This window comes from Hippocampus guttulatus, chromosome 6, assembly GCF_054856545.1.
Source record: "Hippocampus guttulatus isolate MCC_2025c chromosome 6, RoL_Hgut_1.0, whole genome shotgun sequence".
Classification (NCBI taxonomy): domain Eukaryota; kingdom Metazoa; phylum Chordata; class Actinopteri; order Syngnathiformes; family Syngnathidae; genus Hippocampus; species Hippocampus guttulatus.
In genome coordinates, this window is record NC_141266.1 from 16,897,224 (window position 1) to 16,924,874 (window position 27,651).

The 27,651-nt window shown below is 42.1% G+C and overlaps 4 protein-coding genes across 9 annotated transcripts in view; 2 read left to right on the forward strand and 2 right to left on the reverse strand.

Moving 5' to 3' along the window:
- adam22 (ADAM metallopeptidase domain 22) overlaps positions 1-1,566 on the forward strand; it is a 55,952-nt gene extending 54,386 nt beyond the window's left edge. For all 3 annotated transcript variants that reach the window (XM_086113729.1, XM_086113727.1, XM_086113728.1), the window contains 2 exons: positions 224-347; positions 1,000-1,566. In XM_086113729.1, coding sequence (XP_085969855.1) covers positions 224-347; positions 1,000-1,020 — 145 coding nt within the window. In that variant the 3' untranslated portion in view covers positions 1,021-1,566. The remainder of the gene's footprint in view (positions 1-223; positions 348-999) is intronic.
- A 2,484-nt stretch (positions 1,567-4,050) lies between these two features.
- gtpbp10 (GTP-binding protein 10 (putative)) lies at positions 4,051-8,747 on the reverse strand. Its single transcript, XM_086113741.1, has 10 exons — positions 8,498-8,747; positions 7,618-7,811; positions 7,429-7,520; positions 6,307-6,451; positions 6,156-6,229; positions 5,954-6,006; positions 5,772-5,879; positions 5,483-5,560; positions 5,274-5,397; positions 4,051-5,201 (listed from the first exon to the last, which is right to left on the reverse strand). Exons 1-10 carry the CDS (start codon positions 8,528-8,530, stop codon positions 4,999-5,001), a joined length of 1,104 nt encoding a protein of 367 aa, XP_085969867.1. The 5' UTR covers positions 8,531-8,747; the 3' UTR covers positions 4,051-4,998.
- A 672-nt stretch (positions 8,748-9,419) lies between these two features.
- Positions 9,420-15,491, forward strand: osgin2 (oxidative stress induced growth inhibitor family member 2). Its single transcript, XM_086113737.1, has 6 exons — positions 9,420-9,641; positions 11,911-12,003; positions 12,119-12,255; positions 12,710-12,901; positions 13,590-13,681; positions 13,751-15,491. Exons 2-6 carry the CDS (start codon positions 11,937-11,939, stop codon positions 14,931-14,933), a joined length of 1,671 nt encoding a protein of 556 aa, XP_085969863.1. The 5' UTR covers positions 9,420-9,641; positions 11,911-11,936; the 3' UTR covers positions 14,934-15,491.
- On the reverse strand, positions 15,472-27,291 carry nbn (nibrin). 4 transcript variants are annotated; one of them, XM_086113731.1, is made up of 17 exons: positions 27,154-27,291; positions 26,721-26,842; positions 25,941-26,068; positions 25,232-25,391; positions 25,049-25,152; positions 24,869-24,986; positions 23,483-23,673; positions 23,294-23,394; positions 23,075-23,195; positions 22,751-22,962; positions 22,168-22,351; positions 20,998-21,577; positions 20,815-20,904; positions 19,602-19,742; positions 19,376-19,489; positions 19,247-19,296; positions 15,472-17,141 (listed from the first exon to the last, which is right to left on the reverse strand). In XM_086113731.1, the coding sequence occupies exons 1-17, from the start codon at positions 27,182-27,184 to the stop codon at positions 17,105-17,107; spliced, it is 2,484 nt and encodes an 827-aa protein (XP_085969857.1). In that variant the 5' UTR covers positions 27,185-27,291; the 3' UTR covers positions 15,472-17,104. The 4 variants fall into 4 exon arrangements, 3 of the variants coding, with proteins under 3 accessions (XP_085969857.1, XP_085969856.1, XP_085969858.1); XM_086113730.1 differs by having other exon boundaries at positions 20,815-20,901; positions 22,751-22,983; XM_086113732.1 differs by having other exon boundaries at positions 22,751-22,983; positions 27,154-27,279.
- Between the last annotated feature and the right edge of the window lie 360 nt (positions 27,292-27,651).

The following is a 27,651-nucleotide window of genomic DNA, read 5'->3' on the forward strand; positions in this document are numbered from 1 at the left end:
CTATGATGTGAGGGAGCACGAGTGCAGCCACACTGCTGGGAACTGGCTTGCCCTCTGCTGTACTTAGTTTGCACATACTAGCTGATGATGATTTGGTGTATGTGTGCTTCGGCTGACAAGCCACAGCAGCGTTTCGGGGCAACCTTTGACAATTGTATTGAATCCGAATGCGATTCTAGTTTTGGATTTTTTGAAATGATGTCCTTTATTCTTTTCCTTGCAGGACCCTTTCCCCCGCCAAGTCTCCCACTTCCTCTACAGGATCCATCGCATCCAGCAGGAGATACCCTTACCCCATGCCGCCTCTGCCCGACGACCAGCGGAAAGCAAACAGGCAGAGCGCCAGGGTCAGTGGTTAAACTGTCTGTCTAAAATTGGGAAAATGGCTTGCTTTGTTTGATGATGCAATCTTTGTGGCCGCACAAACTGAATGATATGTAATACGTGATGTCGTGGATCATTTTCTTTGTAATTAATTTAATTCATTCTTTTTACAGTAACTTGAATAATACTCGAGCAAAATATTATCCTTGACTTTTGATTTCAACACTAGCTATCTGGTCAATTTCTTGTGTGTATGTGATATGAGGTGGTGAAACATTTATATGGTGATGTAACAGCCCTCTGAGGCAAACCGGAACTACGATATTGCTCGTGACAAAAATGACACCCGTGCTGTATTTTTCGACACCACGACAAATGACAGCCACCACAATACATTAAATAAATTCCAAAGCTTTATTATCATTCTAAATTGTACTTTTGATGAATTTAATGTCATGACATTATAAAATGATTAACTCCACGAGTGTATTGATTATTTTTATTGGTGCCTTAAGAAGAAAAGTGTAACACACACCATAAAAAAGAAAACGGGATCTTACTATGACAAAAAATAAATAAAAATGCTGACATACACACTTAATTCCAACAACAGCTATAGATAAGCAAGTGTCATGATGGCTTTGTAAACACATTTTTCTCCTGTTCTCTCTGCAGCTGTGGGAGACGTCAATATAAGCGCAAAGGAAAACATGAAGTGAAGACACACACGTGCACAACAACAAAACAAATGGACTCCGAACGTAGACCAGGATGAGTGACAAGCATCTCATCAGTCAAGACGCTGGATGAACCCGAAGAGGTGCAGAACTGGAGCTTAGACCTACCCAACCCTCCCAGAGAAAAAAACCCCAACAACAACAACACCTTGAGCCATTCTTTCCAACCCCACCCCGTGTGGTCCACACTTCTTTGCTGCCTCACTGGATTTCGTGGAGCATTTGTGGCTACAAACACTGAATGCATGAAGCAGCTCCAAAGGTACCTTTTGGACACAACGCATGCGAGGGGCACACAGTTTCACATTTCTCGCTCTCTCTTTTCATCAGAAATAACAATATTGCATCATCGCTCATAAAAATGGGAGATGAACACGCACCCTCCTCGCTGTATGGTGTGTACATATGTAAAGCAAACTGTGCATTTTTTTTAAACTGCTGTGTGACGACTAATGCTGCAGTCTCCATTCACGACAGAATGTACAAATATATTTGGTCCACTTGGCGGGGGGGGGGGGGGGGGGGGGCAATTTTCAAGGTCCAGAGGAGACATTTTTCTAAAGACTACTGGTGATCTTGAAGATGGCTAACGGTAAACCGCAATATGCACCCCGTAACGTTAATGTTATAGGACTGAAAATTATTATTTTTTAAGAAAAAGGTTGGCATGTTACGAGAATGAAGTCGTATTTTTCCAAGATAAAGTCATAAGTGAGTATCAGACATACAATTCCATTCTCATAGCACTGCGTCTCTTATTCTTGTCATTACTACTTTAATCCAAAAAATAATTATTTAAAAATGGACTATATTCTCAAAAAAATGCACCCTTTATCCTCTAAAAAAAACATGGCCTTTTGTTTCTATAATAATAAATCTTTTTCAGAGATGGCGCAAAGGTAGAGAGGAAAAAAATCAGTTCAATCATTTGTTTTATTTGTGGGCAAAAGTATATTTACACTTTTTAAAAAAAAAACAATATGCCATACTTTTATATATTGCGGATTATTCTCCAGAACCCCAGTTTGACAGAACCCCATTGAAAAGCCGCCTGTCCCATTGCTCTATGTGTTTGGTGTACCTCTCACTCATCGCGTTACATCCATTGTTAAGTCCACAGCTTTGCCGAAACCTTCCTCGAAAGATGCACATGCACAAATGTGTGGTACAAAGCAAGGTGCACACACATCCACTTTTAACGTTGTAGCCCATTTTTGTGTTACTTTTTCATCATGTATACACTGGGTGACATTAACTCATTCAGTACCAGCCAATTCTGGACCAAGTCTGAAAAGACGTTTAAATACGTCTTTGGGAGTGAATGAGATAAGATAAATATGCGGTCCTACTGTAGTGATTGACATTTAGCTCATGCCACATTAATTTATGAGCAGTAAATAAAAATCCAACCAATAATGAGAAAGTTGGATCATGCAGGAAGGTTGGAAAACTAAGTAAGAGAGAGAGGAGTAATATATGCCGATGTGTGGTCTCCACAATGGTAAAATGCTTTGTAATTTGTGTTACTCGGATTGTAACAGGAGTAATTGTTAGAAAATGTTCTGAATTTCTTACATTTGTGTTTTGCAGTTGTATTAATTCTACCACACTTTCAACATCTTAACCGATTTCTAAAATGTGCGAGGAAAAAAAGTGGACCACACGCAACCAAAACTCCACCACAAATGGTGAGTTTTTAAGTCTGCTGAAGTACCACGAATGACCTGTCAGAGGCAGCATGGTGCCAAATACAAGAAGAAAAAATAAGCAGTCCTAGGCGAATAACTTGGCGAACTGTTAGCTTTTGTGAGAACTACGTGTGGTTGCAAACTCTTTTTGTCATTTGTATTGTGGTGAATAACTTCATAAAGACGCAAATCACACAACAAACCAGGTTGTTCCTTTCATGGCTAGTTTTCTGTTTAGCGTCTGAATCTCGCTCGTTAGCTAGCTAATCTAGCTAGCAATCTCCTCGGTGGTTTAGCACAACTCTTGTAACCACAAGTGTGCATTTGTTGTTTCAATAGGAATGGGTGACCTTTCTCTTAAAGTCCTCCAAGGGTTATAATAAATTAATGACAAAAACATTGTCCAAGAATAATTGGAAATGACAGCTCCTGTGAGGTGTGATTTGTTTTGAGAATTGCATGGCGGGCCGGATCAAACCGCTCTTTGTGCGTTCCTCGACCCCGGACTGTGCTGTGTGTACCAACAGCATAACAGTTATATTGAGTTATTCCTCTACACCAGGAATGTCAAACCCATTTTTGTCACGGGCCACGTTTTAGTTTTACCATTTCCCTTGGCGAGCCGTTATGACTGCAACCATAGAAAGAAGTCAAGGATAACAGTTTGTTCAAATGTTGTTTAAGTTACTGTAGTGAAGGGTTTGGCAACAAGAACACGATTACAATATCTCTTATTGCGTATGAGAATATGAATCTAGGTACATTTGGTAACATCGTGGAAGTTAACATGTTTGATTTGGTGTTACGGGCCACATAAAATGATGTGGTGGACCAGATCGGGCCCCCGGGCCTTGAGTTTGACACCTGTGCTCTACACGAGCATAACTGGAAACGAGCATGACAGAAACACTTTTGCCTAATTTTATTGTCTTTAAATGTCAATGTTGAAATCCAAACGGTAAAAAAATTCATTCACTTGCTATTTTATGGGGGGGGGGGGTGTTAATGAAATGCGACATAACTTATTCTTTGTACAGTTAATCGTGTCATTTTGTTTAGCACATTTGTAATTCATGTCTGTATTAGGCTTTAGCGTTACTATGAAGGGCACCCGACTGAATTAATATTGCGACCACTGTAGTATATTTTGGATTAAGTACCTTTGTATTCTTGACATTATGTACAGCGGCGGCTCACTCAGTCAGTACAGAAGTCCTTTGATGTATTGATGACTGACACATTTATTTGCCCATTAGTGCTTGTTGTTGACCATGAATGAGAAATGCCTTCAACTAGAGCTCTTCATCAGCATCACAACTTTTTAATGTTAAGAATAACAATGATATTCCATTACATTCGGTGAAATGTGTTTGTCTTGATGTCATGGACAAACATTCACCCAACAGACACGCGCAGGACTGCCTGTCCATTGAATGTATCCCTGGAGGACTCCAAATATCAACATGTCACATCCTTTCATTTCAAAGGAAGATGTTCGCCCCACTTGTCATACCTGTAAGGACACTCTTGTCTTTCGTTTGTGAATTACTATTGCCTGTATGCTGTACAGACTGATGCAAAAATCAAGCCCCCTATTTTTTGTCCTAATTATTCTGTATTGTAATATTTAATATAAAATAAATCTTTCATCGACACGTTTGTTCACTGTTATAAATGACACATTCCGGGGTTTAACCACATTACCTCCGTTGTTTGTTTACTTCCTCTTTTAAAAAGATTTGTTTTTAAATGGATTGTTAACATTCTAGGTCACATTAATTGTCCGAAATTTAAAAAAAACTAAAAACTTAATATGGTCTCATTTTCTAGCATCTGAGGTGTGATGGCTTTTTTTAGGGCTTGCGAAAGGAAACTCTTTTTTAAAAATTATTTTAATAGATATATTTCCTCAAGGGAAATTCTCACAGCAAAAGAAGAATCAACATAATATCTCAGAGAAATAGTTAACAACAATACATGAATATCAAATAACTCCCAGTTGCAAGTGTCACTGTTCACTATGACAAAGTACAATCTTGAAACAATATCATGAGCTCTCTGATCATTTCAATCCTTTACAATGGCTTTCTTTGTAAAGGCAGAATGCTTTGATGCAGCCCTTGGATCCGATTCGGAGGTGTATCGAATATTTTAAGTGTTTTGACTGCTCTCAAAAATAACTCTTCAAGCCAAATGAAAGTTGGATGTTGAAGTCCACTGCGTAACATACAGTACGCGAGTCCACGCGCTTATCGTGAGTGCTGCTTCAGGAGTTGCAGTCTTTGTTGCCGGAACATCTCCGTGGCCTCGGAGGCCTCTTCCTCCAGCGACTCTCGGATGAAAGCTTTCAAGCGGTCGACGCCGAGCCCGGTGGCGGCGGAGATGGGAACGACGTGCCTGAACGCCAAGTGACTCTTCGGTGTCATGTCATTGGACAACGTATGGCAGAACTCTGCACCACACAGACAGTTTCTTAACGTCTGTTCAACAAAAGCACCCGTTTATTGTAGCCTAATGCGTTTACCTTCGGGGTTGAGGAGTTGCTCTTTCAGCTGTTCTAGTTTGTGGTCGGCCTCGGGCAGGTCCATCTTGTTGACCACCAGTAGGGCTGGTTTGCTCAGAAGCTCCTCCTTGTAAAGCTCCAACTCCTGAAGAGCAAATGAGAGACACGAGTCAGGATTAAATTCGAAGAGAAGAAAAAGAGTGACTTCGTCATCGCCTGATGAGTGTGACCTTGGTGAGCAGCTGTACGGCCTCAAAAGCGGACCTGAACGGCGTTTGGCTTGCGAGCTGGAAGCCGCAAACGTCCACCTGGGAAAAAAATAATAATAATCACCTTTTCAAACAAAACTGGAAATGAAACGCATGCGTGTCGATCACAAAATCAGTGCTCGTAAGAATTTCTGAGAATTTGCATTGTTTCCAATGGGAATGTGTTTTCCCAAATCCGAACAAACCAGAAAGTATGTGTTGAATCTTTATCACCCATCAACTGCTGATGAGTTATTAATGTTTCACAGACCACAAACAGCAGCTGCTTGGTTCTCTCCACATGCTTGAGGAACTTGTGTCCCATCCCTTTGTTCATGTGAGCGCCTTCGATCAAGCCCGGGAGGTCCGCGACAGAGATCTAGACCGGCGATGAAAGACAAGCGATCAGCACATGACGAGTAACATCAAGGAATGATGAGGAGTTTTTCACACCTGGTTGTGGTCCTCGTACAATAATTTTCCAATCTGGGGCTTCAATGTGGTGACTGCAAAAAACAAAAACGAAACAAAAAAAAAAAACAGGCACTTGTAAAGGCAATGAATGTTCAGCTCTAAACATCTGCAATGATGAGCGCTTTTACGGAGGAGGCGTCATTTACTTGCATGTATTCATGATTACTGCGGATGCGCTTACATGGGTAGCTGGCTATTTGAGGGGTTGCATTAGACAAGGCGGTCAGCAGAGACGACTTTCCCGCATTTGGAAACCTGACGGAGAGAAAAGTTCTCACAAGCCACTTTGCGAGTTGATGGAACGTAAGAGACTCTTGACGTTGTGCACTCACCCCACCAGGCCCATGTCAGCGATGAGTTTGAGGTCCAGCCTGATAAGTTTCGACTGGCCTTTACTGGGCAGGAAGGAGGAGGAGAAGGAGCCTCCGTGTCCTCCTTTGGCCACAAGTACTCGATCACCCTCCGCATTCAAGTCTCCTTATGGGGGAGCAGCAACACAATCATCAAGTGAGGCCCATTGGAAAAGAGTGAACCCACAAATAAATCATTATTACTTTGGTGTCATCTGGTGGAATCTTTGATATAGTTGTAAACTTGAATTCACTGACAGGTTTTTTTTGTCTATATTTGAGATGTCCTTTTTTTTTTTTGGCCTGGAAAGCCTCATGTGGAGGTGCTTTGTTTGCGTTGAGTAATTTCACTCCAGAAGACAGGCGTCTATGCAACATGGGTGTAGGACTGTGTACATGCTCGAAGCAATCGTGTTGATGCTTTACGATGCTTTCAGTTTTTAGTGCACAAGTAACTTTTTGGCATCCAAACGCAAAAATGCAGTTAGATTGTAATGCCAAAGTAGACCACGCGGACTATTCTAAGTAGCTAATTGGGAGAGAAGCAGAAACATACTTTCGGTTTCACTTCTGGGGAGCACATGATACATTCAAGGATTGACAACAATACGGGATATCTCAAACTCGGGACAGTATTCATACAGGAAATCAAACAGCAACAATATTCCACAAGATGGTGCCAAAGTAATACTTTACTTTTGTCTCAGCACAAAAACAGCAAAAAATGAAATCTTCAGCAATTTGAGATTATGTAAATTCGCAAAAGCCGAACCGTGACAAGGCAGGGCTACACTGCACTTGTATTACAAGAAACAGTTGTTGCCATTTTTTTTTGGGGGGGGGGGGGTAGAAATGTTAAAATGTTCAACAAAACACTCCCTCAATTGTTAATAGTATGACCCTGGAAGTGATTATTTCTTTTCACATTGTTCCCCATGGGAAAAATTAAATATTTGAACATAGCAGAGTGGCACCAGTGTATTGTTTTCAAACTTAAATTGCTCCATTTTCACTCCTTGTGAAACTAAGGACGACAACAAACTGCATACACCATGTAAGGAAGACAAAATACAAGCATATGACATGAAGCAGTTTTTGACCTACCGAGTATCCTGTCATCATCAGTCGTGACTGTGACACCCACAGGAACCAAAATCTCAGTGTCGTTCCCTCTTTGTCCTTTCAGTGAACGCACACTGTTGACAAAGCTCTCCATTAGCCAAATAAGCAAAGCAAACATTTATACGTCCTCATTAAAACTTCCACTTGAACATCCAGACTATACGCTCCCACCTGCTGTTGCCTCCTACGTTGGCTATAAAGCGTTTTTGAGGGTACTTTTCCTTGACCTTCTTTAAGGTCATGCTCTTTGTGGCAACCACCCAAACATCTCCCCCGTTTCCTCCGTGGCCCCCAATGCGGGGCAAGCCCATGCCGCCAGTGCCTCCGCGGACATACAGTCGAAGGTTGTCCACGAAATTTCCATACTGAAAAAGATTTTTGGAAAAACATGTCATGACATTTTTTTTAAAAACTACATTTTTTTATCACCAATAAAACAGACAATTTTCCGATCGTGTGTTTTTTTTCGGATGTGATCGTTTTATTCCTATTTGTAAGTAGGGTGCCTGAGGTGCCTTTCAAATCGTGACACCTATCAGCTCATTGTTTTTCTGCAACCAAGCACTGACTGTTTTTCTGTCCCCAGATAACCCCCCGATTAAGTGAAACTGCACATTTTTATGGGGCTTTTATTGTGGGCAGCCTAAGGTAGACCTGTGCATGATCATGCTGTCTAATGAACATTTTAAAATGCCACACCTGTGAAGTGGATGCATTCTCATGAAAAATAGGATCGAAAACCTAATTGTTTGTTTCCGTTCAGCGTGTGTCTGAACTTCTTGATCCTAGGGGCATTTCGACGAAAACACTTCACAAACTCGCGAGAGCTGTTTTAAATCGATGAAAACATGCACAATTATCCTCTGTTGTCCTTTACATGTTTCAATTTTATACTTTAAAAAGCATGATAGTCATATACGGTTTACGCAGATAGCATCCATTCACCGTTTGACAACACGGGGCTGACAGCTTGGTAGCAAGTCACTAACTAACAAGCGCTTGCAATTACTTGCTAATCAGCAAGGACACGAGTCGGCTGAGTAATACTTACTTTACGGAGGCGAATTCTACAGAGGTGCACCATCTTTAACGGGCGTTTAGCCGCATGCTACAAACATGCTAACGGCTACACAGCATGCGCTAGATAGAAGGACAACCCAGTGGGACGACGCTTCACCCAGCCAAACCACTGAGAGTTGATCACGTGATTTTGTTAGCCTGCGAGCAAGTTATGGCGCGTTTGGGAATTTAACTCAAAACTGTAAATCTAATACGTGAGTTGGGCGATTTAGAAAAAAATGGTATATACACACGCACTGACTAAAAGCTTTAAGGTCAATTTGCTTTATGATTACATGTTATAAAGTAGCATCTCTCCTGAACACGTGATCAAAGTACGTCATAGCAAACTGTGATACACTGGCCAATGGTTGTGCTGCTGCGTTCAAGTCCTCAAATAAACGTCGTAATTATGTTGTATCACCAAACGCGTTTTGATTTCAAACTCAAATACCCTACATGTGATACTGGGAAAAATCTACATTAAGTATAAATCTTACTACTATACAATTGTATTAAAAATCGTAAACAAGCAGACTACCTGTACACGAGAACGGAACTGACCATAACAACAAAAACTAACTAAACACGAACTAAAGTACAGTATGTGGGGGGGGTCGCCTCAACTATAACGACTGATTTTCGCTGGTCTTCCTCAAATAAAACGGTTGAACAAATACATCGATGGTGGCCACGTTTATTAAAGCAGTGTTTGTATCACAAATTTGTGATGGCCAAAATCCGAGGTGTTGTTTTGGCCTGTGGTGTGCTGACGGGGGCGCGCCGGCTTTCTGTGCACGCTCCCACGTGGAGTGTGCAGAGAGCATCAGCGTGCGCGCGGATGCGCAGATTTGGATGCGTGAATCGTGCGTGAACGCGCCTACACTTGCCGGCGCAGAGGAGATGCGCATGTGACGACACGTATTATTATTTTTAATCCCACACGGACACAGTCTGACACACGGACGCCGAAGAACGGGTCCATTCTCAGACGATCAGCTGGAAGTGATTGGATAGTGGCTTGTGCTTATAGATCCTCCCACAAGCATCTGCGTATTTATAAGGCACATACAAACCGCCGTTGGTCGTCACACCACAGGACATAGCGTGGAGGAAGAGACACCATCCTAAGAGCGGTAAGAGACGCGCCGTCCTTGAATGGGACTTTTCATCGTCCCTGCTTTGGCGTTTGACCTCAATGATGGAATGATGGAGACATTGACACGCTGCTGGACTGAGATAGACCGAAGTGTAAAGCAGGATGATGGGAGGGGAAAAAAATCTTATCAGTAATGCAACATTCTTGTTTGCATTTGAATGTGTAGCATGTGCAAATAACGAGGCCTGGAACGATTTCCTTTCTTTTTCCAATTTCTAGAAGCAAACATTCTGTAGGTGGAGTTGAACAATATGAATAACCTAAGAACACCATGTTCCATTGAATCTGAACATCAAAAGATGTTTATTGTAAAAAAAAAAACTGAGGGGATCTAACAGTCGAAGAGTTATTCTATCCCATGATGGAGTGCAGTCCGCTAGTGCAAGGATAATTAGTGGAATGTTATTATTTGTACCTATAAGTTAAAATGTCTATATGGTCCCAAGACTTAAAAGGCAAGAGAAACGTGCATTTTGATGGAACCACCTCAGTGGTTCAATGATGCAATATTTGCTGTACATGAGGTATTGGCTGCCAATATGTTCCAAAATGAAAACACATTGGAGGCGCTTGCTGGCGGAGCAATATATCAGTTAATTAGAGATGTGTTGATGTTTATTATTTGCTGCTTGAATAATCAGAACATGGAAAAAAATATGGATAAAAAATATAAACATGGTGATTGCTATTATTAAATGGTGCCAAAAATCCCACCGGTCACAAATAGAGGCGTAGTGCTTTTCAAACATGACATGTCATATGTGCAATTAAACTGCCTTGAATGGCAACAAAATGTTTACAAATGTAAAATACAGTGATCCTACAGCATAACCCTACTCTAGTCTAACTAACCCAATCCTAAGGTAATCAAACTTTAACCCGGGTCAACTCCAGCCCGCTTGTACAATGTGCTTGGGAAATTTGGTAAGAATTTAGAAGCACTTTTCTACTCGAGCCTATTGTGTTTGCCGGGACGGCCGGTTGTGGGAGCGCTAACCTTAGTCATATTGATCAGAACACCAGTCAGACTAATAGTGCTTATCCCGGTCAAGCTAACCCTGGTTACCCTAATCTTAACCCTCATGGTCATAATAACCCTGATCATTGTCATATGAATTCTAACCTGAGTCATACCAACCTGAACCCTTTCATGCACCCTGTAACCTGATAACCTGATAAAACTGTCCACTGTAGTAACCGCTGGCCCTGAAAGGGTTAATATGAGTCATACTAACCCTCATACTCGTCCTAATCATACTAACTATAACCCTGGTCAGTCATACTACCCGTAAAACTCGATCAAGATGGTACTGTCCTACTCTCTCTCGGGTGACTGATCATGAGAAAGCAAGTATAGTCATACTTATTCTAATCATGCTAACTCTAGCCCCAGTCATACTCAGCATACAAACCAATACGGGAAGTGCCCAGGGCACTGTTCTTCATGTTTTAAGGGAGTGTTCACGTCGTCGTAACGCTAAAAAATAGTCATACTAACCGATTCAAACTAACCCTAATACATGAATGGACTTCCTCTGGGTTTTAGTTAGAAACAAGGCCAAAGGGACACTGTTGTACTCTAGCTGGCATGATTTTCAGGGGGTAGGATTGGGAGCAAATCATGAGTGTGTTATGGCAGAAGCTTCTCTAAGAGGAAGGAACTTTGATGGTTGGCTCTGCCAGAGCGCAAGAACTACATTATTAAGACTTCTGCTGTTGTGTTAGAGGGCGGTAAAGATATCAACAAACACAGTGAGATTAGAGACCGCTGGGGAGGAGTGATCAGAGGGGATTTGCTGCTCGGTAGGCACACAATGGCATCGTCGTGTAACACACAAACATGCACGACACACAATAGTAATGTTTCATAACTGGGCCCAGCCTATATAAATCTGATTAGAACTGGCTTTTGTTTGGGAAGCATCACTAGGGTTAAAGAGATGGAAGCCTGGCCTCAGGCGGTGTTTGATAGGATGGGCCAGGGGGTGTGGGCATCCTCTGGCAGGAAGGGAAAAGAGTTGGCATTTTATCTTGTGGCAGGGTGCTTCCATATAAGGGGGGTTAGATCATGAGATGACAACGACAATATGGCCGTGCGCAAACAATGACAGCTATAGTTTAAAGACAGTTTAAAGCTGTTCAACTGATCAAGCCCTGACAAAAAAAAAACCCCCCACTAAGCACCAATGAGGCTCTGCAGTTAATAAAATATTGGAAACGTCCGCAACTTTTGTGTTCCTCCACAGTGCCAGCTGTGGCTCAGGCTCCCGTCATGCCTCTTCTAGAAGAAACCACTCGCCTCCAAGAACACCCACCCATTGTTCCTGTCATCATCATAGGTAATTCACTTGCCGCGAACCTCACCTACCGTTCAGCAGACATCATCATCATTTGAGTCGTTGAGATTGTTCCGTGATGCGCTAATTCCTTCGTCGCTCCTCTTTTTCTGTTCAGGCAACGGACCATCAGGTATTTGTCTGTCGTATCTGCTCAGTGGCAACAAGCCTTACTTCGACCCAACAACGGTCCACCCAAACCCGATACTCTACAGAAAACTGCAGGAGACCAAACACCTTGCCGTCACCGAACAGGTAAAAACGGAGAACACAAGAAATGTTCTTCAGCAAAAAAATTATCTCGCGGGTTTATGGGTTTGAATCCAGTTCAGACTATTTCCTCTGGAGTTTTCATGTCTTCCTTGTGATAGTGCGGGTTTTCTCCAGGTGCTCTCGCGTACTCCTGACCCAAAAATCACATTTTTAGAAACAAGTAAATCGAGTTACAAGCTCAATGACGGAACAAATTAAACTCTTGAATGAAGTTACCACTGTATCTTAGACTCAAAACTTCCCTCCTCACCGAGACTCTCCCATTGTGTGTATGCGGTGTTCAGTTTTGTGAAGATGACTTATTGGTAAGCACTGTCTCCTGTATATGATCTAAGTATCAAGTAAAAGTATAGCAGACTTGAAATAATGCACAGTGAGTCCGAGAATGTTTGCTCACAACCAATTCCCATCAAACCCAGCTGCTTTTTGTCTGCAGGATCTCGAACACTTGAGTGAAGGTCTTGAGGGACGGTCAAGGAACCCCCTGGCTGTGCTATTTGACACACTGCTGCACCCAAACGCCGACTACGGCTATGAGTACCCTCCTGTGCTTCAGTGGAGGAGGGACAAACAGCAACACATCCCACATCTCGTCTTAGGGAGAGCAACACCTGGGGGAGCCTGGCACGTGAGTTCGATCATACCGTATTGGCCCGAATATAAGACGGCCCCCTCTTTTGCAAAATTCATGTTTGAAAAAAGACTTTTTGAACACCAAATTAATTTTTATACAGAAAATAATTACAGTACATCTGAAACAAATGATTATAACAATATATTTGAGAGAAAAAGCATGTTATTTTGCCTCATTCAAATCTCAATATCTGAACATGTAAATATGTAAACTAAAGTGCAATCACATTCGTAAATAAATGGCTTCTGGTTTTTGAAATGTAAATTACATCATAACTTCTCCTCAGCTGCCGGTTAACCTGGCCGATCTTCGACTTTTCTCCAGATTGTCGCTACGTTTCTCCATTTTCTGTTATCTCTTCTATTATTTTCTTTTCTTTCTTACCGCTATTTTTATTTTTCTTCTTCGTGCTACCGCTATTTTTATTTTTATTCTTCGTGACAGGGGTTCACTTTGGCCTGGGGAATCAAGTTCAGCATTCGCTTCAATGATATCTGGCGCCATCTAGCGTCGTGAATGGGTATAATGTCTAGACCCCGAATATAAGACGACCCCCACTTTTTCAGTCTTATTTCAATGCAAAAAAAAACACCGTCTTATATTCGGGCGAATACGGTACTTTTGTTTGCACTTTGGGGTTTTCTCTTATTTTTTGATGAGTCATGCCCTTTTTCCTTTTCAGGCAATGGAAGGCTCCATGCTGACTATAAGTCTTGGCATCTGGATGGAGCTTCCCGGAGTCAACTACAGGGACCTGATCGGCGTAAAACGAAGGTACTGATCGAACATCCATCAACTTTTGTTTTCTGCCGCCTTTGCTCATTGACATTTTCTTCCTCCAAGGGGTGTCACCAATGACAGGGCCACGCCTGACGAGATCTCATCCTATTACCGCAACTATGTGAAGCTAAAAGGCCTCCAAAAGAATTTTGTCGACAACACCTACGTGACCTCAGTCCAAAGACTCTGCCGGGGTCACAAGACGGAATATCTGAAAAATGGACACACTCGTCTCGGAGACGAAAGAGTGGATGATTGCGGAGATGAGAGCTTTAAGGGTAATGGAGTAGAAAGCATCAGCGAGGGAGGACTGGGCCCTCTCTGGGAAGTCAGGGGATACCAACAGCTGCAGAACAAAACTCATGTTCCCTTCTCTCTGTTTGCGGAGAACGTGGTCCTGGCCACTGGCGCATCCGATTCACCGGTTCGATTAAGCGTGGAAGGAGAGGACCTACCCTTCGTGTACCACAGCATCGCTGACCTGGGCTTGGCTATTAGCCTGCAAAAGCTTGATAGAAACTCAGACCCAATCTTAATAGTCGGGGCCGGCTTAAGTGCCGCAGACGCGGTTCTGTGCGCTTGCAGCTGCAACGTCAGAGTGCTGCATGTCTTTCGAAAGAGCGTCGATGACGCCGACCTCATCTTCAGACAGTTGCCAAAGACCTTGTACCCAGAGTACCACAAGGTCTACAACATGATGTGCTCTCAGACCTACACAAATGCGGGTCCCTCGTCTTCTTCAAGCAGGGCTCAGACGATGAGTATTGCTTCTTCCGTTTGCGCCAAGATGTGCCCCAGGCCACAGTTGGCGGCTGCTAGCATGACCAGTAACGCGAGCGTCAGCCACTTTGCCGACTACACAAGTTTCCCGGGACACTGCGTGGTTTCCTTACAGTCTGATATGAAGTGCTTGCTGCAGGGAAACAATGCCCTAAAGGCATTCAAGATCTCGATGGCCCTGGTACTGATCGGGACCAGCCCCAATTTGTTTTTCCTCAAAGGCCAAGGCCAGTATCTGGGTCAAGACCCCACAAAGCCGATTTCCTGCAAGCAGAACCCCATAGACATTAACCCGTACACCTTTGAGTGTACCAATGAGCCTGGGCTGTTTGCCATGGGCCCGCTGGTGGGAGATAACTTTGTTCGCTTTTTAAAGGGTGGCGCTTTAGGCATCGCCGCCTGCCTTCTGAGAAGACTCAAGAAAAAGGGGAAGCTCATCGGCAATGGAGGGAAGAACTTCATTTGAAACAAAGGGACGAAAGCAAAAATGTTTGGTTTAAAACCGGAAAGACGTCTTCATAACCATGTGTCGATTCTTTTTCCGTGTGAAAGCATTTTTTTAAAGAATCGTAAAGAAAACAGCTGTACATTTCTAAAAGACATGCTTTGACTTTCGAGGAATCTAAGATATCGTGTGCCGACATTTGCAATCTCTGCCATCCTTTTTGGAACCTCAGAACTTGAGACGTTTTTTTTCATCATTTTCCCCCCCTTGTCATGTATTTTAATTCACCTAACGAACTTAACATTTCCTTTCATGAAGCTATTGAGAGGCACGAAGTAGAATAAACTCAAGAGTACTGAAAGAGACAAATATTTTGACCATACCGTCGTCCCAGTTTCTTCACAGAAAGTGTGAACGAACAAAAAACCAGAGATAGAGCGATATGTTTTTGTTCGGGCAGATTTGAGTCGTCAAGGAGCCTGATAACCGATATTCATTTGCAGTAAAAGGGACAACATTGATGTAAAAATTTTGAAGAATGCAAACTCCAACACTTAACTTGATTCAAATGTCTCCAAGCATGTTTATTGAAAAGCTTTTCAAATTTGCAACATGATAAAGATTTAAAAAAAAATTTTAGCTGCTCAACGGAGAAGGTTTTAGGCAGAACATTTTATACAGAATGTATTTCTGAGTATGTTATGTTTCAAATATCTTCCAACTACTGTGACTAGCCATTTAACATTTCGTGACATGGCACGAATTGCAGTTATCTAAAATAACACCGGGGTTTTAAATGATTTTGTACGATGTCAAATTACAGTCAAAACGTATTGAAAAATCTTTATAAAATAAAGTCATCATCTCATGAGAATGTGGTCCTATTTTTTCAGAGAAAAGAAAAATGTAAAACTACAAGAATAACGACGTGACTTCAAGGAGTTCATGTCATATTTTTCCAGGTGAACATTTGGAACATTCTGAACTTTATTAGCCTAAAAGTAAAACTTTATTCCTCATAAAATTGTCAATTTTATATATATATATATTTATATATATATATTTTTTTTGGGGTGCAAATTTTACAACACTGTGGCAGGTCCACAAACATTTGTTGTAACTTTCATATAATTTCAGGGAACTTTTCACACGCCAGCACAGATGTCAGTGCGCTACTCTTTCGCTACTTTTCTTGACAGCTTGTGCAAAATAGGCAACGGTGGCTATGATCTATTTCGCACATATGCCCTTTGTCACCTCATTGAAAAACAGTGTTCGCACACACAGCTAATGGTTCATTTATTATGACGGGTCTCTTTGAGTCCCCTTTAATATGTTAGCCATGTTTGGGGTTATACATTCAAAAGCTACAATAGTTATATGCTTCCTAACAGTCTGGTGTTCATTCATGAATTCCTGCAGTGTGGTTTTTGACAGACTTCCAAATATTGCTTTGCTGAGCTTGAGCATGCGCGCGCGCGCACACACACGCACGCGCGCGCACACACACACACACACACTGGCCACAGAATTAACAGTAGGTCCAAGTCATGACGTCAGATACAAGAGTGGTCTCCAAAACTCAGCCTTTAAACATTTTATAAAGCTCATTTGAGATGAAAACATCGTGTATTGGCTCTCACTTAAAATTGTGACTGCTGAGTGTAAACGTATCTTTTTATTTTTATTTTTTAGGGTTTATGTATGCGTTTTGGCAGGATGACTACTTCACTAAACAGCTTCAGAATTATGCAGCCTGGCGGACTTGTGCCATAGCGTGGATGTCGCCCAGCTGACGCCATGTTGTTCCTCCTGAGACTTAACCATAGTTGAGAAAGAAATAGAGCCTCCGCCGATTCAATTTAAGTAGCGCACTCCGTTTTGCCTCAATTTCTTCAAGACAAAATAACATCAATGACTCAAAATCGACCCAATTTTTAAACGATCAATCGATTAACGTAACAAAAAAGGAAAAGCTGCTCTTGGCATCTCAACTTTTAATGCTGTCTGAAATGTTTTGAATGCCATATTTTGCACAAAACGTGATTGGAAAACTTCTTTTACAATACTTGCTGTCGGTGGCGTCAGAAGAGCATCGGTGTGAAGAAAACTAACTTTAGTGGCGAACAAACATTCACGATGCAAATGTAGATTTTCATTCTCATTCGAGACGATCTGACCATGAACTTGCTTCATCTTCTTCTCTTGGTTAATTTGGTGGGGTTGTACCTAAAGACACACAAACAATCAAACACACATTGGACGGTTGATGTCATCGCTCCCTCTGGACGGGCTTTTAACATTCCTCACGGTTCATCCTTCACTGTGCTCGGGAGGCATTTTGAACAAACAAAAAACAGCGCCGTAAAAGACGAGAGAGAGTGTTTGAACAACTAAAAGCAAACAGGCGTCCTATAAAGCACGTCTAGACACTTTCTGGTCTCAAGCCACCGAAATGCACCGGGACTGTTTTCTTAGCGTCAGGGTCTGCTCCCCGGCTATGCATGACTGACTGAGTGTGACGCCGTGATCAAACAGCTCAGCCTCAACACGCACGCACGGACCGTATGCACGCGCGCGCGCGCACGTACACACACACACGCACAATCAATCTCAATCTCTTTTTCTGCTTCGTCAAAGAAAACACAGCAGCTTACATCACCCCCGTTACCGTGGAAACCGCTGTGACGAAAGAACCCATAATTCCCCTTAATTATGTTGATTAGTATGAGTCCACGAATAGAACCAAAGATGCGTGGGCTGAAGAAATGGCTGTTAATTCGACAACACCGACAGGTGGGAATGAAGTACAAGCACATTTAAGTATCCTCAGGCAACGAACATGGGGAAAGGGAAAAGCTCCACAGTCGAATACTTTCAACTTTTTAAAATTTGAAGCACAACTAAAATTTGGGGTGAAAATATGCAGTGAACCAGGGGTTTTCCTACCCGTAAAGTTTGAGGCCCCCTCCGATTCTAAAATTGCTTGCACTAAGGTGGGTGTCATTTACAAATGCGACTGCGATATTCGGCTGTGGCGACGGGAGAGCACTGTATCAGAGACAAAAGTCGCCCCTAAAACCCCTTAAGACAAAAAAATACATCAACAAAATAAAGGTTGATAGATCAGGATGGAAGAGAATAGCATAAGTAGAAATTTACCTGCCAAACAAGTGCTTGTCTGATGAAGACAACTATTGAAAGACAAAGTTCGCCTCCTAATGAGCTTGATTGTTTATCTGCTAAATGTCCGCTGCTAGGCAGCATCAGTCCTCAGATCCTCTGGGAAATGTTTCTGGAAACTTACTCGCTTGTGCAGTGTTCTTAAGGGCAATAGCTCATGATCCTTTCTCAACCACCTTAGTTGATATTTTGAACTAGAGACCTCATGTTATGTCATATGAATATTTAACCCTTTTCTTATTGAAAAAGCAAATGACAATGACACTATACATCCTGTATAGTCTCTCTCGCTCAAAATTTTTTTCTTTTTTCAAATGTTTAGCCTCTGGCTGAGAAATGTTTCAATGATCTGACTCAAGCCAATCTTTAACTACGATTCAACAGGGCAACAGATTAACTTTGCTTGCTGTTTAACTCGACACACATGCCCTTTTGTCATATTTCATTTAGGACAGAGGAGGGCTCTTGTATTTCTATTTTGTCTTTTAGTTTAATGAATGAAGTTCAAAAAGTAAACAAAAAACGGATAGAACTATGAAGTTAACAAGCAGAACGGTCGCACCTTGGCCTCATTCCGAGCCGGCAAAAACCTTTTCTGAAATCGTACGCATGCTTGATATCAGCACACCTCACCCGAACTCATTTCAGCCAGCATCAAGCAATGAATTCTGCATTTGTGTTTTGCTTTTCTCCTAACCTTTTTGCACCACTTTTTGAAAGTAAGCTGGTGTTAAGAGAAGAAAAAGATCCAGCGCAGGTTATTCTGAGCAGCTTTATGTGAACATTAGATTGAATTTGGAACTTCTGTGACTGCTTCTTTGCATTTGAGTCAACCCGTTTGTGCTATTTGACAAGATGGAGCATTGAGCAAAGTTGTAGAGTGCTACATTAGCTTATTGTGTTCGCCACGAGCTAACGAGCAGCAACTAAAACGTTCAATGGAATATACTTGTCACTTGTGACATCAAAAATTGGTGTTCGTAAGTTTTCCATGATATTAGACCTTGATTTGAAGGGGAACACATGCAAAGTACACACAGCAGAGATTTCAAGTCTGAACCTCAGAACTGTGAGCTCGACCAGCTCACCATGAGTTAACCATGCTGTCCACTTGAAAAGGTTTACCCGTTAAAAGTCATCGGTTTCCTCACCTAAAGAGGTTATCTCCTTCAGTCTCCTCCAGTCTGCTCTGCCGCTCTTCCTACAATAAACGCACATCAGCAGCAGAAGACTCAATGCATCGCTCACGGAATGACGAACTGAGATCAAGGGAATCGAACCTCCTCTACGTCTTTCAACCATTCGTCCAGTTCGGAGTTCTTGCCGCGGTTGTGAGCCAGCAGGTCAGACCTCCCGATGATGTGTGGGGAGTCGTCTGTCCCGGCCACTCGCACCTGTCCCATTGCACACATAATCGTAAAATAATTTTTCCTTTCCTAAGCTGTGGTTGACTACATAGAAAATAAATGACAAAATGAAGTTTTGGTATTGTAAATGTGTTCTGACCTTGCGGAAACGTTTGAAGTTCTTCGCAAAGCCGTTGGTGTGCACCTGCTGCGGTTTAGTTTTGGGCAGCACGTTCACCGTGAGGGATCGAAACTCGACTAAAATCAACTGTTTCGGGAGGTCTTCGTCCAGCTCCGTTATCTGCAACACAGCAACACAAACACCGAGTGAGCATCCAACGCAGGGGCGGGCACAGGCATGGCCAGCCGGCATTGTCGAGCCCACTCATGAATCCTGCCCACGGCGCATTTTCAAGACCACGATTTATGTAATATTTGTTGTATTAATGCATCTATTGTTTCCTTAAGCTGTTCAATTAAAAAAGTGTGCGTTATTTCAAAAATAAACGGAAGAAACAATTGTAAATACACAGATACATTTATTTTCATGCGACCTCATTTCTTTATTCTTGACACTTTGATGACTGCGCTTAACTTCTTTTTACCTTTTGTGAGGTCATCAACCATTTCTCTCCAGTTCCCTACACGCCATGTACCGAATTAATTATGTTGATTATATTATTGCGTTCATCAAAGGCTATGTCATTTTATTGCGCTTGGTGTATTGCGCAACATTTTTATTCTTGCATGACTGGTGCAACTGATAAAATGTTGCATAAAACGTTGCCTGTACTGTGAAACGTTTCACGGGGGTGACAATTTGGGACGCTGCCGAAACATTCGTTTCGACTTCTATTTGTGATTCCGAATTCACACAAACCAGCAACATTAGCCTGGGAAAGATTGCATGCAATGGCACAAGTTCCACCGTTAGTATCTGATATGTACAAAAACGCAGAATGAACAAAAAGAACACGAGACACATAGGGAAGGAAATAATCACATATTAAACTGCACGCTTTGCTGTCACTCTACAGTTTTGGAGCATGCTTGTGACTCATTCAAAATGTGTTTTACATCTTTAAACACGATGGGAGGAGTTGGGATTTGGTGATTTCCATTAACTCCAGACATCACCGGCTGCTAAATCTGAAAAATAATGTCTATTATTAACTTAGAGCTCTTTGGAGAGGTACAAAATGGCTGCCCTTCCTTCAAGGTAAATGCCAACTTTTTGCCAAACATCTTCAAACAGCTGAAAGTCTACAATTAACTCACATTTTGAGTGCTTTATTTTAAATCAATCGAGGTGGCACCGAAATTGGACCTTACTAAATAGAGAATAACTTTTACGCCTGCCCTGCAAAACTTACTTGGGTCTCCTGCCTGTCGACAGGTTTCGTAGGATGAACCATAGTCGCTTCTTTGGGCTGATCAACATCTCCTTTGAATTGGCCAAGCTTCTAAGACAATCAACAGGAGCATTCAATGAATAGTAACTGGAAGGTACAAGTAGACAATCTGACTGAAAAGATGACCGGAGAGCTCATCTTCACCTCTCTGGAGGACACTCTGTTAGCGTCGCTATGCTCACTTGTGCTGTCAGATGAAATTCCGCGACTCATCTTCTCTGCTGTTGGTTGCAGCTTCTGCGTCGTCTTGGGGACAACTTCCTGCTCGGTTTGGCAGTGCTGAGGTGGAAGCGGGTCGTCTGCCGGTTCCAAAGGCGACCTTCGGCTGCTCGGGTTGACTTCGACTCGTTGCTTCTTATTCAAAGCCTCGACGTTTTTGGACGTCTGTTCAGAGCGATGGTTTCCTGCTTGCGGAGATTCGCTGACGGAAAATGACTCATCCATGCAGTCCATTTCTTCAGACATGATAGATTCCAGGTCATCCGGATCTATTTCTTCTTCCATCTCCTTCCTCTTTCGGCTCGTGTGGGACAAAGCCGCTGGCGGATTGACAAATGGATTACTTTCGGAGTCCATTGGCATCTGGGAAGAGGCTGCGGGGGCTTTGGCTGAACATGAGGGAGCATGTTCAGGGGCCACATGGGAGCCTTCGACCTGGCTGTTAGATTCAAGTACAGGACGCTTTGGCTCTGATGTGACGGTGGAGAATTCCTCATCTAAAGGCCTTGAACAAAATGAAAAATACGTAAGGAAAAGTTATTTGAAATTTGCACACATACACACATACCCCTCCGTTCAAAAAAAAAAAAAAACCAAAAAAACCCACTAATGGTGAAACGTCAAAATTCAAATGCCTAAAAAAAATTTGGTGTTCAACCAATTTTAAAAAACAGGCCCATTTCAATAAATGACCGCACATAAATAAGTTCATTTATTTCAGTCCAAGCAATGTCAATATATAAAATAAGCCCTTATTAATTTCAACAATACCTTAAAAAAAAAGAAAAAAAAACACCACAAAGTGACAGTATGCACGACTTCATGTTCCCTATTTCCTTTCAGGTTTCTTCAAAGGGTGAGTAGTTTTTTTTAAATCATACAATGGTATACTTCTCTTTACGTGTGCATGAAAGTTACATTTTTACTTCAAACAGTGTCTTGACAGTTAATCAAGATTTGAGTCTCAAACCAACTTGGAATTCAACCAGCCGCACAGAATGAATTTTCTACAACCTGGAGGCTCGATTCTATTTTTTATAAAAACACACACACGAATGGATGCCGACAACCAAAATGTATTACATGGATGGTTACCTCTTCTTGTTGAGCGGTTTGAAAAAGCTCGTCATTGTTGCCTGTTTCTGTGGCGAAGCTTGCGGAGAGACATGTTGTTTCTGAGGAGATTTCGGAGAAAATTTCTTCTTTGGTTCAAATGTCTTCTTAGCATCACTGGACTTCGCCAAAGGAGGCTGGAAAGTTGTCTTGTAAATATCCTGGCCTGCAAGTGCAAGAACGTTTGCTTAAAAAAACGTTTGCAATTTTTAGTTACACTCGCATCATTTGACATCTCTAATTTTGTCTTTGTTAAATTGGCCTTTTGTGTTTTATTTCCCTCTACGATGTCATTGCTTTTTTTTGTCCCTCTTCATCACAGCTGACTCCACAACTTGACTACAAGTACATGTAAAGCTCCGCCCACATAAAATAAACGTTGCAATTGCAGTCTTAGCAATAGCGACATTAGATGAAATGCAATTCATATCATCAACATTGTCATTCATGCACGACATTTGTGAAGGCTCCGACTTTGGACCGTGTAAGTGCGAGGTGCAACCTTTCCAATTGACAACCGCTCTCAGATTCAGCGTTATGGTCTTCCAACACACATGAAATTTACCTGTCACTTTGGATGCGGGTTTCTTCCTCAGGGAATGTGCGTTCTCTGTAGTGCTCAACCACGACGAGCTACGCGAATCGTCCACAATGCACTTAGTGCTCATCTTCTGGGTTGTGGGTTTAGGGCCATGAGAACGAGCGCTGTCACGATTCAGCTTTTTCTCCGGAGTCTCTCCCACCGTGGTGATCCTGCTTACCTCACACCGCTCTGGACTGATTAATGAGGAAATGGAACTGGAATAAATCAGAAGGCAAAGTTTGAGCAGATGATGATGTGTGTGTGTGTGTGTGTGTGTGTGTGTGTGTGTGTGTGTGTATACTGTACATTTGTGAGGTTTCTGTGTTGACTGCGTATGCTGTGATGTTCTGCGATGCTGCAGGCAAAACGGTCTCATCCACATATTGGGAGAGTGATGCGCTCGGAATCCTTGGAGACTTCTTTGTCTCTAAAAAAAGAAAAAGAAAAACAAAACGAAACGAAACAAAGTACCGGTAAGTCATAATAGAAAAGCATTCTCCCAAGATACCACAAATGTTCTTCCACCTGCATCTGTCGTTAAACTGGAAGGGTTGCAGTACATGTCACGTGAAGTGTAGATAGCAGCCAATCCGATTTCAGACTCCGTGATGACTCGAAGGCCTTTTCTATCTCACAAGAGGCAATGGAAGGCTCTTACATTTTCACCGACGACAGTCAAGATGAGCTGTTCTCTTGTGTGGAGTTTTTCAAAACCTTTGAATGACGTGCTTCAAGGAATTGTGCCACCCAGTGGTTGAAGCAGGAAGGGAAGGTTGTGAATTGCCAGCAGTAAAATCCACCACGCAGCTCTGCGGGGACTCCAGGAGGTCACGGGGCAGGGTGCCCTCCTCTAGGAGTTGGCTCATGCCGCCTCCAAAAGTCACAGATGCACTCAGACGCTTGAACTGCCAACAACAAAGATGTGAATCAGTTACACTGCCATAGAGTTAATAAGGAAGATAATAGCAACGACTAAGTACACAAGCTATACTAGTGCTGGGCAAGTAATCGATCATTTTTGAGTGTGCTATTTTATTTCCCATGTTCGGCTTCCGTAGTTCAAATCACGCCCCAAATAACCTGCACTGCTTACACAAACGACATGGCTGCAAACAGAATGGAGGTAGTTCATAAAAGCAGTTTTTGTTGCCAATGAGTGACTTTTCTCATCCCTCTGGTAATTATTTTTCCCCAAAAAAGCAACCAGCAACTTTAATTCCAGCTCAGAAACTACAACATGAGGGGAAACATTTCCATCACCGTTTTGCCAATTTAGCAACACCCTGATAATATATTAATGATTAATCCATCCATTTTCAACATTGCTTATGCTGAACAGGGTTGCGGGGAGTTTATGGAGCCTGATCCCGGCTGAATTCAGGCGGAAGGCAGACTACACCCTGAACTGGTCGCCAGTCAGTCGCAGGGCACATATGGAGACAAACAAACCATTCACACTCACATCCGCATCGTCACTGAGTGGGAAACGATCCTACGCTGCTGGCACACAAGTCAGGCAAGTGTACCACTACACCATCAGCGACTGCTATATTAATCAATATTTAAAATGTTGCGCGGTTGTTTGTCTCTGTGTGCCCTGCGATTGGCTGGCAACTGGTTTAGGATGTCCTCCGCCTAGTGCTTGAAGACGGCTGGGATAGGCTCCAGCACGCCCCGCGACCGTTGTGAGGATAAAGCGGATCGGAAAATGGATGGATGGAGAGAGGAGAGAGAGAGACTGACTATATAGGATATACAGTATAGTGTCATTGTCATTTGCTTTTTCAATAAGAAAAGGGTTAAATAGTCATATGACATAACATGAGGTCTCTAGTTCAAAATATCAACTAAGGTGGTTGAGAAAGGACCATGAGCTATTGCCCTTAAAAACACTGCACAAGTGAGTAAGTTTCCAGAAACATTTCCCAGAGGATCTGAGGACTGATGCTGCCTAGCAGCGGCCATTTAGCAGATAAACAACAAGCTCATTAGGAGGGGAACTTTGTCTATAAATAGTTGTCTTCATCAGACAAGCATTTGTTTGGCAGGTAAATTTCTACTTAATGCTATTCTCTTCCATCCTGACCGCTGCAAACAAACCTGCTTGGCCGTGAGGAAAATGAAGGTTGTGCCTGCAAAAAGCTGCTTGCGCCTCAGATCTGGTTCAAGGTTCACCTCCTCATTTCTCAAACTTGGCTCGTCGATGTCAGGGATGAATCTGTAAAACAAGCACATATGAGACCATGTTTGAGAACCCCGGAGACTGCGATGGCACATTACCTTTCCGCTTTAGGGAGCGGTAGCTTCTGCTGAGCTGCTTTGTTGAGCTCTGAGAAAAACTCCTGCTTCACGATAGGACGGCAGCACAGCAGAGCTGAAATTGTCTGATGGGGATAAGTCATGCAAAGCATGCACACTGTTAACAAGAAACACATCGCAGATAAAATTAAACATTGCCCTGACCTTGATGGTGACTTTAACAGAAGGCATGACCAGGTGGGTGCAGTCCTTGGTCCACGTATTGACCAGCTTTCCTCCAAATAGCTGCAGAGCCTCAGAGAGTGCAGCTTTGCCATCGTTGTCCAAACAAGAAGAACACACCACTGGCTTCTGATGATCCAGACTGGGCAAGAAAAAGAGAAAAAGGTCAAATAAATTGCTGGGCGGTAACACCTTCAAATAAAATCTGATTTATTGTTTACTCCCCTATAACACTTTCGGAAAACTTGCATCCTTGATGTTAAAAACATAGTAAAATTTGTTGACTATAGATTAACCTAATTTGCGATTGTTTTCCTCCTATAAAAGAAAATGACAATTAAAAGCAAGTTTGGATTTTTGTTCTATTTCCCGTTTTGGGATTTTTTTTTTCTCTTGATATCAAACAAGCTTTGCAGAGAGTCCCCCCCCCCCCCCAACATTAAGTTGTATCAATTTTTATTAGCAAAAAGAAAAATAAATTCTAACCAATGTAAAAATAAGTGTTTCCTTTTGATCAATGTCCCTTTTCTCAAAACGTACGAAGCACACTCCTGAATAACTTAACATTTTTTATTACCTAAACAAATTAACATAATGATCAACATCAACAATGAGCAACAACATGAGCTGACAAATTGCATCATATCTGCTGTTGGCAATGTATCGTATGTGCGGTTTGTTGTTTCAGTACCTGAATTTGGATTGAAAAACCCCAAATGTAATGCTGTCCCCAGACTGCAGGTTGACTGGAGAGTTCTGTGCCAGGGGCTGGCCATTGACGACAGTGCCGTACTTGGAGGTGTCCCTCAGGGTCAGTGTCTGAAGTAAGTCAAAGTTTTAGATATACCAAGACAGGTATCTGTCTAACTAACAAATTCACTTACTTGGATGCGGCCACACACCCTGTTCTAGGAGAATAGGCTACAGCTTAGCTACTAGAATAATTTTTTTAAATGGTTTTGGTTGTTGTTGTTGAGTGAACAAATAAAGATTTTCAAGAGAAATATTAACTCCTGTTTTGATTGTGTTTTTAGCAATTACGTATGTTACTACACAAAACACTATGAACGAGTTTAACAAAGTTCATTTGCTTCGCATTTGCAGTTTACTGAGCATTAGAAACCCGACAGTGGCTCATTTGCATACTGAAGGGTTCTGCAGACAGCTATCCATAACAGTGAGCCGGAACAGGAACAAGTGGATGCACAGGCTAAATGGTCTTTCTGTCATCTAATGGAAGAGCATATAATTGTTTTTCCTGTTACAAAATGTTGAGATGGATAGATGAACCGAGATACATTATTTATAATAATAATTTACGAATCAATTAAGTGGGACTGGTTGAATCCATAATTTCAAAAAATTGTGGCACAGTGATCGTAAATCATTAATCTAATGCGATGCAATTCTATCTGACAAAGTAGTACCCCAGTGTACATAACATGTCATTCCAGGTCATCATCTTTCTCACCTGATCAGTAACTATGAAGTGAGCATGAGCTCTGCTGATAGATTGGTCACTCGGCAGCACGATGTCACAGTTCTTGCGACCCACCACATACTCTTTACCGGAGAGGAGATAGTGGGTCTCACCTATTTGCAAAAAAAGAGGGCATTTAATGACTTTTGAACCTGTCTATTCTTGTTCTATGACTTAACCGTGCCTCACAAATGGCTGACGATGCCCAAATGTCTTACTCTCTTCAGCTCCTACGAGACAAATTTAACGTTCGTTACTAAGTGCACACGGCGAAGACATAAAACGAGTACTTTGGCTTCATGTTGATAGTCTGAAATTTATTGCCTGGCACGCGCATACTTACAGCGAAATGAAAGCTAATTGAGCGCATTGATTTATGTGAGTTCCTTTGCGCAAACTCGTCAGTATCGAGAGAAAAAGTTACCTCCTCGCTCCATTGGACTCAGTATCCACATTTTGATCTTAGACGCTTTTCCTACTTGTGATAACTTTGAATGCGAAATAAAATTTACAGAAAAACCAAGACGTTTTCGCCCCTTGCAGCCACGAATAATAGGAAGTGCATTGCATTGCGCACGCGCGACTGCGTGACGTCAAATGCCTGCGTCTCTTTGCAGTACAGTATTCTACTGTTGTGATTCCAGTACAGTACAGTCGTTGGCTTCTACCGGAAGCGTTTTTGGATTTTGGCGCCAAATTAACAGAAACTAAAGGCACACAATGTTTTTTTTTAATTTCATCAATAATATATCGTCAGAAGTATGTGATTTATAAGGTTGTCTATTGTGTGTGTTTGTGTGTGTGTGTACATATGAAAAATCAGGTTATTGCCTGGTGATGTTTTCACATGATAGGTGCACAGGTGTAAAGAGAATAATTATAACTCTTTCTGAACTGTGTACAGTTCTCTTTATTCATTCAT